Source organism: Silurus meridionalis, chromosome 26, assembly GCF_014805685.1.
Source record: "Silurus meridionalis isolate SWU-2019-XX chromosome 26, ASM1480568v1, whole genome shotgun sequence".
In the NCBI taxonomy this organism is placed as follows: domain Eukaryota; kingdom Metazoa; phylum Chordata; class Actinopteri; order Siluriformes; family Siluridae; genus Silurus; species Silurus meridionalis.
This window is the reverse complement of record NC_060909.1, coordinates 10,999,513-11,011,291: the sequence shown is the minus strand read 5'-3', so window position 1 is coordinate 11,011,291 and position 11,779 is coordinate 10,999,513. Positions and strand designations below refer to the sequence as shown.

The 11,779-nt window shown below is 37.4% G+C and overlaps 1 protein-coding gene across 1 annotated transcript in view; it reads left to right on the top strand.

The window, feature by feature from the left end:
* The window catches only part of igdcc3 (immunoglobulin superfamily, DCC subclass, member 3), a 71,525-nt gene extending 60,436 nt beyond the window's left edge, over positions 1-11,089 (top strand). Inside the window, 2 exon segments of the mRNA XM_046839962.1 lie at positions 5,138-5,351; positions 7,028-11,089. Coding sequence (XP_046695918.1) covers positions 5,138-5,351; positions 7,028-7,156 — 343 coding nt within the window. The 3' untranslated portion in view covers positions 7,157-11,089.
* Positions 11,090-11,779: the final 690 nt, after the last annotated feature.

Sequence of the window (11,779 nt, the reverse complement as noted above, 5' to 3'; positions counted from 1 at the left end):
CTCACTGTATATGTCTCTCTCTTGCTGTCTCTCTATTTGTTTCTCACTCTTTCTAAAGCTGTGTCTGTGTCTCTTTGTCTTTGTCTCTGTCTTTCCTGCTTATTTACATGTCTAACAAAGTTTTGAGTTTTGAAGTAATGCCATTAGTGATCTATGATGAAAGACTTCCCTGGTTCAATTCTTACCTCTACTTTTATATTGAACATTATAAGAAGTTTTTAAAAACAGAACAATAAAAGATCATTAAAATTGGTTGCTGGCAAATCATGGTATATCAGTGGTGCAGGTGTTGGAGATGTGGTTCTTGTACCTGAGTCACTTCTCATAGACTTCGAGTTACTGAGATAATGTACAGAAGGGAGAAGTTTTGACCCTCTACCATCATGATCTAAGAGAAAACGCTGGTCTCCTAACTATAGAAAAGCCAAGAGTCCAATAAGCAAAGTCTTGTTTGCTTCTCCTGTGTTGGTGTAATGGTTAATGAAGTAGTCACTGCTATCTGACTCACCTGGTTCGATTCCTACCCCTTAGCTTTCCTTTAAATTGTTTAAAAAGTTTTTAAAAAGAACCAAAAAAGGTCCTAAAAATCAGGTTCTTGCAGGAAATCCTGTGGCTCAATTGGAAGAGCTTTACCTCTGGGTTGAGAGGTTGCCGGTTCAAACCCCGGCCAGGGTTCAAAGTTAAGAGTGTGGAAGGTTCTGGTGGCCGTAGTAAGGAAGTTGTCAGAAATGGCTGCGTGGAAGGTTGGATGTGGTTTCGGAGGGCGTATCCTGAAGCAGGGGGGCAATATCCGGGCATCTGCCCCCCGGTGTCTGAGTAGCTGAAAACAGGGGGTTATGAAGCAAAAACATTCAAAAAAGTATCAACTTAGTTTTGCATATATAGGGAAAAATTCTGCCAAAACACTATCACCCTCCCTTTTTAAAAAGCTGTGAAACAGCCAGTATTCACAGCATTTGTTTACAGTCAACTACCTCATTGCTCACCAGACACTGCTTTCCACACAGCTTACCCAGTGTGGGGACAAGCCAGATTCGAACCAGCAATCTCTGAACTCAGCGGCAAGGCTTTTACCACAAAGCCATCAAGTCCCACAACACGCTTTCTTTTTTTGGGGGGTTTATCGTTTGTTTTAGGCTTCAAAGCAAGAAATTCAGACCAGACAGAAAGCAGGATTCGAACCCTGAACCCCACCAACAGCGAAACACCAGTCTTAACCCACTGAACCATCAGGAAGGACTGGCTGCAATGATTGTTTAGAGCAGGTCTATCTTTTCTTTTAAACCATCAACACAAGAATATAATGCTAATAACAGACATAGGAAGCAAACCCATATCGAGACTAGCAGGGACAAAGCAGGATTCGAACCCTGATTCACAACATTAGCAAGGTACCAGCACTAACCCACTGAACTATCAGGAAGGACAAGCTGGGAAGCTTGTTTAGAGCAGGTCTATCTTTCTTTTTAACCCATCAACACAAGAATATGACGATGTAGGGATCAGGGATTTAACCTACCTCATGACTAGCAGACAGAAAGCCAGGTATGAACCCTGACCACCAACATTAGCAAAGTACCAGCCTTATCCCACTAAGCCATCAGAAAAAAACATGATGAGAAGCTTGATTAGAGCAGGTCTATCATTCTTTTCAAACCACCAACACAAGAATTTAACGGTAAAGAAAGATGTAGGAAGCGTATACAGATGTAAGTAGCACAAGTTAAACCCACATTGTAAATAACAGGAAGAAAGCAGGATTTGAACCATGAGCCCCACCACCAGTGAGATACCAACCTTAATCCATTGAACCATCGGTAATGACAGGCTAGGAAGCTTATTTAGAGCAGGTCTATCTTTCTTTTCAACCCATTAAAAAGAAAAATATATCGCTAAAGAAAGATGTAGGAAGTGAATCCTGATCGTGACTGGCAGGCAGAAAGCAGGAGTCGAACCCTGAACCCCACCAAAAGCAAGAAACCTGATTTAACCCACTGAACCATCAGGGAAGATAGTCCAGGAAGGTTGTTTAGAGCAGGTCTATCTACCTTTAAACCATCAACACAAGAATATAAATCTAAAGAAAGATTTAGGAAGCAGGAACATAACCTACATCGCAACTAGCAGGCAGAAAGCAGAATTCAAACCCTGATCCCCACCATCAGCAAGGTACCAGTCTTAACCCACTGAACCATGGAAGAGATTAGACTGGGAAGCATGTTTAGATGAGGCACAAGCCTTAAACCACTGAGCGACCGCTGCTGAAAAGTGTGCTTTTTGGAGGGTTCATACTTTGTTTCATGCCAGCGCAGTAAGAAAGAAGGCATGTATAAATCTATTAATAAAAATAAATAAGTAAATAATTCTTTATATAGGAAAACAAGAAATTAACCCCTTAGCCTTCAGCGTCGCACGACCGATATCCCATTGTTTGGAGGTGTTCATGTTTAACAATATATTAACTAAAAAAGAAGAAGAGTAGCTCAAATAGCTTTTATTTGTCACATAAACAATACAGCACAGTAAAATTCGTTCTGATATGGCGCCCCTGGAGCACAGAGGGTTATGGGCTTTAACCTCGACTAGTAACCCAGCACCTTAACCACTGAGCTACCACTCCCCTCGTAAGCATGACTAACTATACATCATTCTAAAGGTATAAGGCTCAAGCAGCGATTTTAGATCAATGTTTTTCAATGGAAAATGTATAACGAATGTATTTGCTAAATTTATGTAAACAGTACACAACAACAACATGCATAATAAAACGCACTACTTGCACAATTAGTGTAATAATGAGTCCCAAACTCATCCACTGCTGCTAATCCTGGTTTATTAGAAAAGATGAGGCGCCACTGAACAACATGCCGTAAAGCATTTTTGCTCCAACTAAACAATAGTGTTGTAATTTAGATGGTTATGATTTTGTTTATGTCACAGTACTTCAGTTGCTGTATTGTTTGTATATGTTTCGGAATAACTTTTGCATAAAAAACGCCACTTTGGTGGTAAAAAAACTAATATGGCTGGTAGAATATAGTGTTACAAAACAAATGAGACCACCCACTTAAAAAAAAAAAACAACTTTAAAAGAGGAAGCATCTCGCGCTTGAGCATCCACTCTATAGGCATTCTGTTCATTACCAATATATTTATGCAATCCATATATGGTCTATGTAGCATTTTGTCCCTGTTTTTTATAGATCTATTACTGTAGATCAAACACATTGATATGAATGTGTGATTTCCTTTGCAGCTGCTGTCATAGAAAATAACTCAACACATTCTGACTATTTAGAATTAAGATTTTACAGGTGTAGTATAATGACAGTCTCCCTACATTCGACATATTTTCTTATACTAAGATTTAATGTAAAAAAAAAAATTTAGTACAGTTTAAGTTCATTTGTTGAACCCCACCAACAGCAAAATACCAGTCTTAACCCACTGAACCATCAGGAAGGACTGGCTGCGATGATTGTTTAGAACAGGTCTATCTTTTCTTTTAAACCATCAACACAAGAATATAATGCTAATAACAGACATAGGAAGCAAACCCATATCGAGACTAGCAGGGACAAAGCAGGATTCGAACCCTGATTCACAACATTCGCAAGGTACCAGCATTAACCCACTGAACTATCAGGAAGGACAAGCTGGTAAGCTTGTTTAGAGCAGGTCTATCTTTCTTTTTAACCCATCAACACAAGAATATGACGATGTAGGGATCAGGGATTTAACCTACCTCATGACTAGCAGACAGAAAGCCAGGTATGAACCCTGACCACCAACATTAGCAAAGTACCAGCCTTAACCCACTAAGCCATCAGAAAAAAACATGATGGGAAGCTTGATTAGAGCAGGTCTATCATTCTTTTCAAACCACCAACACAAGAATTTAACAGTAAAGAAAGATGTAGGAAGCGTATACAGATGTAAGTAGCACAAGTTAAACCCACATTGTAAATAACAGGAAGAAAGCAGGATTTGAACCATGAGCCCCACCACCAGTGAGATACCAACCTTAACCCATTGAACCATCGGTAATGACAGGCTAGGAAGCTTATTTAGAGCAGGTCTATCTTTCTTTTCAACCCATTAAAAAGAAAAATATATCGCTAAAGAAAGATGTAGGAAGTGAATCCTGATCGTGACTGGCAGGCAGAAAGCAGGAGTCGAACCCTGAACCCCACCAAAAGCAAGAAACCTGATTTAACCCACTGAACCATCAGGGAAGACAGACCAGGAAGGTTGTTTAGAGCAGGTCTATCTACCTTTAAACTATCAACACAAGAATATAAATCTAAAGAAAGATTTAGGAAGCAGGAACACAACCTACATCGCAACTAGCAGACATAAAGCAGAATTCAAACCCTGATCCCCACCATCAGCGAGGCACCAGTCTTAACCCACTGAACCATGGAAGAGATCAGACTGGGAAGCATGTTTAGATGAGGCACAAGCCTTAAACCACTGAGCGACCGCTGCTGAAAAGTGTGCTTTTTGGAGGGTTCATACTTTGTTTCATGCCAGCGCAGTAAGAAAGAAGGCATGTAGGACTGGCTTTGAAACCTTATCACCAGCGTGGACTATATTAAGGACCATGTTCAGGCACAAGCCTTAACCCACTGAGCTACCACAGAAGTGCTTTTTTTTGGTGCAGTTATCTTTCATTAAAGACCAGGAAATCAAGAAATTAATTCAATACAGAAAGGACAGAATTGAAATGTTTTCAGAGGGGACAAGGTCCAGAAGTTTTATTTACCAACACAGCAACCAGGAATCAAACTCTCAAACTCATCCTTGTGGGGATACTGACATTAACCTATCTATCGATGTGAGGTCCAGTTAACAGCTAAAACAGGTAGAAGTAATAACTACTTTTTACTTAAGTACATGTCAGAGCCAAGACTTCTTTACTTTCACTTAAGTAAAAAAGTTTAATCAGTACTTTAACTTTTACCCGAGTATTTTAAAACATGAGTATCTGTACTTCTACTTAAGTGAAGGATGTGTGTACTTTTGCCACCTCTGAGTATGTGTATTGTAAGCTTTCTTTCCCTCTCTCCCTTTCTCTCTCTCTCTCTCTCTCTCTCTCTCTCTCTCTCTCTCTCTCTTTTTTTCTTTCTCTTTGTAGGTTATTGGTGTGTAAATCTGCTCAGGCTGCTCCTCAGGTGGGACGTGACACAAATGCAGCAGCTTTAGATTTGGAGTCTTCCACGTCTTCACATGGAGCTCTGGCCCTCAACGGCCTGCACTCGTCCAGCATGGACAGTAACGGTGTGAAGTGCATCGGCATCTCAAGTGAGAGGGAAAGACTCGTCTCCAGTCCAACTGATGCCGCACAGATGGTGAGAGACAGGCACTCTTTGTTTTATAGCCACTACAAGGGTATATCTTTGCAGCACTCGCAGGAATTGCAAGAGATACCAGTGTTAGCGTTTTTCATTAAGGCACAGTCTTTAATTTCCCTAAATGTCTGAAAATCAACCAAACTAATTTTTAAATGTTTTATTACATTATTTGAAATGAATGCTTTTAAACTCACAGATCACTAAACTTAATGTTTTTTTTTTTAAATCATCTTGAGGCGTCACATCAAGACAAGACATCTATATAACATTAAATATGCATAGATAAATCTATTAATAAAAATAAATAAGTAAATAATTCTTTATATAGGAAAACAGGAAATTAACCCCTTAGCCTTCAGCGTCACGCAACCGATATCCCATTGTTTGGAGGTGTTCATGTTTAACAATAGATTAACTAAAAAAGAAGAAGAGTAGATCGAATAGCTTTTATTTGTCACATAAACAATACAGCACAGTAAAATTCGTTCTGATATGGCGCCCCTGGAGCACAGAGGGTTATGGGCTTTAACCTCGACTAGTAACCCAGCGCCTTAACCACTGAGCTACCACTCCCCTCGTAAGCATGACTAACTATACATCATTCTAAAGGTATAAGGTTAAAGCAGCGATTTTAGATCAATGTTTTTCAATGGAAAATGTATAACGTATAAGAATACAACAACAACAATTTATTTCAGCTTCTCCCGTTAGGGGTCCCCACAGCGGATCCTCCGCACGTTTGATTTAGCACATGTTTTTACACTGGATGCCCTTCCTAACGCAACCCTCCCCAATTTATCCGGGCTTGGGACCGGCACTGAGAGTGGAGGATGGTTCCCTGACTGGGAATCGAACCCGGGTCGCAGCGGTGGGAGCGCTGCGTCTTAACCACTAGACCACCAGGGGACCTTATAACATGTATAAGAATGTATTTGCTAAATTTATGTAAACAGTACACAACAACAACGTGCATAAAAAAACCCACTACTTGCACAATTAGTGTAATAATGAGTCACAAACTCATCCACTGCTGCTAATCCTGGTTTATTAGAAAAGATGAGGCTCCACTGAACAACATGCCGTAAAGCATTTTTGCTCCAACTAAACAATAGTGTTGTAATTTAGATGGTTATGATTTTGTTTATGTCACAGTACTTCAGTTGCTGTATTGTTTGTATATGTTTCGGAATAACTTTTGCATAAAAAACGCCACTTTGGTGGTAAAAAACTAATATGGCTGGTAGAATATAGTGTTACAAAACAAATGAGACCACCCACTTAAAAAAAAAACAACAACTTTAAAAGAGGAAGCATCTCGCGCTTGAGCATCCACTCTATAGGCATTCTGTTCATTACCAATATATTTATGCAATCCATATATGGTCTATGTAGTATTTTGTCCCTGTTTTTTATAGATCTATTACTGTAGATCAAACACATTGATATGAATGTGTGATTTCCTTTGCAGCTGCTGTCATAGAAAATAACTCAACACATTCTGACTATTTAGAATTAAGATTTCACAGGTGTAGTATAATGACAGTCTGCCTACATTCGACATATTTTCTTATACTAAGATTTAATGTAAAAAAAAAGTTTAGTACAGTTTAAGTTCATTTGTTGAAGCTAAACATCAGCAATATATTAATTTATAAATGTTTTGTTTTTGTTAGATGGAAAACTTGCTATCTTCCTGTTCCCTAAACGAAACTCAGAGGTCCACGCTTCCTCTGGATGATTTTAGCCTGATGGAGGAACACCAGGTACCTTTTTGCACTGAAGTCCCAGCAAATGAAGGATAAAACGTGAGCAGCAGTCGTAAAAAAATCCACTCAGTGTATTCTGCGCCCTCTCAGGTCAAATGAAAAGAAATTCTATTTTCATTTTTGTTTTTAATTTTGCATAGAGTTTTTAGTTAAGTACACATATTTACAGGGAATTTGCTGGACTCTATTACTGGGAGAGTTTTTGTTTAAACAAAAAGGTGTAATTCTGCCACGGACTGATTTCATCATTGGAAGGGGAATAAAGTATTTTCCAGCAGCACATAGAGACACTTCTTTTTTCCTTTTTTTTCTTTTCTTTTCTTTTTTTTTTGTGAAAGGTCCTGCTGCCTGCTCTCAGCCTGCCAATGATTTCACAACCCAATCCAGCGAAGACTTCAGCCTTTCTCTCCAGGGATTTTAAACAGCTTCTATTATCTCAGGATGTTTTTTCTTCCACAATATCAATCTATTTTTCTTTAAAACAGCCTTCGGGTTTTAAATCATTGCGGCTCTCCCCAAATCCTGGGGTTTACAACAGAAACCTACCTCAACCGGAATGAATGTGTTGTAGGAAGCATTTTTTTTTGTTTGTTTGTTTGTTTGTTTTTGCATTTCGGTGTCAGTTTTTGTTTCTAACATTCAGTCAGAAAACAAGAAGACAACAAGGAGAACGGGTGCTGCCCTACCTCAAACACCGCGATCCACCGTTCAACTCCTCTCGTTTAAGGGAAAACGAGGAAAAATGTCCAACATATAGCACTTCAAAACGTTCAAGTCAATGTTCTACCTCAAGATAACAACACAGTTGTTGTCGTTGTGCTTTGTTTTTCATAATGAAACGTATTTCTTTTTTTTTCTCTTTTTTTTTCTTTTTTTGTGCGTGTGCCTCATTCAAACTTCACAGATAAATATCAATTCTGCCATTTCTTTTCAACATTTTGTAGAGTTTATATGTATTTTTTTGTATTTTTATTTTTTAACATGTAGTTCGAAAGACTGTTAGAGATGCATTGCACTTCTACTAATAATTTCAGGATCAATTTTTTATTCCATTTACCATGTGTTATGAAGAGAAAATGAGCTACTGTATATCAGACACGAACACTGTTTGTATGTATGTATGTATGTATGTATGTATGTATACACATCTGTGTGGTGAACATCTGTAATCATATTGTCTGACAATGAGTATAGTGGGGGATGAATAATAATATGTGTGTATTGTAGGTATATAGATGCGGAAGTCGAGCACAGATTTATCACGGTAGGAATATAAATGGTGAGACGGCAGGGTGTCAGTAATATGATTTCGATATGGCTCATGCCGTTCGTCAACGTCACTGTGTGATAATTTCATCAGGAATAAATACATAAATAAATCCATCCAGCCTGGCCTGTCAGAGCAGACAGGAAGTTCATGACCTGTCCATCAACTGCCAAGCGAAGATCCTCCCCATCACTATACCAGAGAATAAATAGAGCTACACTACACACACACTAACACTTGCCAAGCAGGGCGTATTGAAGAAATGGACATCCTAAGGATGTGTTCATACTTTTTAGCCTTAATACAAATATTATTTATATTTTATACAGTGCATTCACATTAAAGCAAATATGAATGTTTCCTTAACAAGGAGACATGTCATAAAAAGTTTAGCGAGCATTAGCAGATATTTTATCACCTCTATATCATTGTTCACCTTTCTGAAAATTGAACTACATTCCAAACATTGTTCGAGTGAAGATTTCTACATGATGTTTATGATTTTTTGAGGGTTTGCAAACAAAGTGCCAAGACAGGTTCCAGGGATTTTTAACCAGCATTTATAATACCAAAAGTTTTTGACAAAGAAAATTGTATGGGGGTCTGGGAAAACTCTTTAGACAAAAAATTGAAAAGACTTTGGATTATTTTGGGATGCCAAATAGGACAAAAATTATTTTTGACCAAAATTTGTGCTACTGGTATATTCAGATTTGTTTGAAGTGTTTTGTTCTTCTTTGTACCACAGCAATTTGGAAATGATAAAAAAAAAATCATAGTATAGTATAGTATAGTATAGTATAGTATAATGTTTAATGAAAAAAGGTTGCTCCCTTACCAGCTTCTCTTTTTTCGCTCTCAAAAACAAATAAAAAATAAATAATAATAAAAAAATAATAAAAAAAAACAGGTTAAGTTAATGTACGGGTTATTTGTGATTTTGGAAGCCAGCCAAAAATAACAAATCAGGTTTTGACCAAATTTTTTTACTTTAATATATCAAAAATATATTTTACCAAAAAGACAGAGGGCAATATTTTTCTATAGGCTACTTTCCCTCCTTATTTGGCAAACTGCCTGTAATGATTATATTGTGTAATGATCCAGTTTAGCAAACAGCGATTAAAACAGTTGGTCTGAGTAAAAGACGTTTAAACCGTTGCCAGCTGACTGTGATTTTTTTCACAGAGTGAAAGTCTTGCTTTGATCAAGTGCTGAAGTGAAACACGTATCATAATAATGAGATTGTAATCCTACCAGCTGCCAAAAAATGCTTCTGCACTGCAGTCAGTCTTTAAAGTATTTAAATACAATTTTTCACAAAGATTTTACTCTTAATTGAGATGCTATTGAGAAAGTCAGTAGATTTCAAAATTCACTGTATATCAATGAAATTGATGATATTCAACTGATAGTTTAAATGATTGTCTATGTTCACTATGTAAAGGGTTTTCCCAGGCCACCACACATTTATCCCAGTCAGTAAGAAACTCTTTCCTGTTTGGATCATGAATCTCGTATTCTATTGGATCGTAAAACCTTGCTCCACAATAAGTAGTCTGATTGGTCAGTGATATTCACTTCACATTTCCATGAAGGAATTTTTTTCCCTGCTCTCATTGCTTGCTTGGTGCTGATTTGGCTCCCTCAGGTAAAATAAATAAATAAGTAAGTAGGTAAATAAATAAATAAAACCAGGACCAAAAATGCTGTTTGTTACTGCAAAATTAATGTTGCAGTTCACATTTTTGCCTGTATTTGTCAATGTAGACTGTAGTTACACTGTACAGTAAACTAAGGAGTCAGGCTGTTGCCGATAGAATTAAAGTGATTGTTTAGTGCCAGATATTTTTGGTAGTTTGTACAGTTTTTGTCTCAGAGACTTCATTTATTACACAGAGCTAGTAACAGTTAGTGACATAGTTGTTGTTTTTGAGAACTTAGTGTGAAAAAAACTTGACTTTTCCACCAGAAAATGTGGCGTGGTAAACAAATAATTGAAAGTGAGCTGAGTCATAACTGGTCACCTTTCTTCCCAGAATAATACATGCCCCAACCAGAGATGTGTGGGTTGAGCTAATAATAATAATAATGGCCACCAATTGGTTGTATCACAGAATCATCTTTCTGTCTAGAACTTATTTTCCAAAGTTTTTTTGTACTATTTTAGCATTATCAGAGGAGCAAACATTTACAGTCTAGCCACTGAATTTACAATTTTTGCCTGCAGTTGGTGATACAGGAGACACTATTTCGAATAACTATTTGTGACAGCGAGGGCGTGGTCAACGCTGACTGTCAGTAAGAGAAGGAATGGCCGAGAGTGGTTGTAGAGTGAGTGGGGGGTGAAGGGTTTTTATAATGCTGTTTGAGGTGAAAGAGTACCTACCACAAAAGAAAAAGTAATGTTCTAAGCTGAAAAATGACTTTCGTTTTGCTGAAGGAGTACGAACACAGACCATGTGGAAGATGCATTCTTTTAGCGGTTATGTCTGTATAATGCTACTTGAGGTGAAAACTGACTTCTACATTTTCAAAGTTTGGTTTGGTGAACTACTAAAACTATGGGGTGGGGTTGTGGTCTCTGGTTGGTCAAAATAATTATTTTTGTGGTAAAATTCTTGTTTTTCTCCTCTGTCTGGTTTGATTCTCTTGTTAGTGATGTTGGCACAACTGCAATACACAGAAAATAAAAACTACAAATGGCAAAGTATTGGCACCCTCATTTCATCTGCTCCCCCTTATTAACATAAACTTGTTTTACCTCATGCTAAATATTTAGCTTAGTCAGGAAGACATTGCTAAATTGTATTCATATTTTATTTTAATCTAATTATCATTATATTATTATAGTCTAATTTCTAGGGAATCGTACACAATAATATCTATAATGTACCAATCCGTGCCACATGGTGTGGTTGAAAAATAAATCTCAGTGCTTTTTATTAGGGTACCTTAAAAATAATCTTGCAAAGAAGCTTGATAATTTGGCTGTTTTGCGTCATTAAAGTTGAATCAGATAAAGCAGAGATTTGCGTCTGAGCCACAGACATGCCAAGTGAGTCATTTAGTTCTTGGAGCTGTAAGAATTTTTAGTACACAATGTCACTAACATCACAGACTGAGGATATAGTGTCCTGTTTAATTAATTAATCAATCTCTTCAGCTAAGGGTTGCAATACTGCAAAAAAATATCATTAGGATATTTGATTACATTTGCTGAGGTATTGTTAATTACAAAGTAATTAAGCTCAGAATTTAGCTTCAGCTTCAAGGGCCATGACATCTTTACAGTATCTCACAAAAGTAAATCTTCTCAAGGGACAATACTATAGAAATAAAACTGAAATATATTTTAGAGTATGTATAACAACATACATCCATTATTGTCA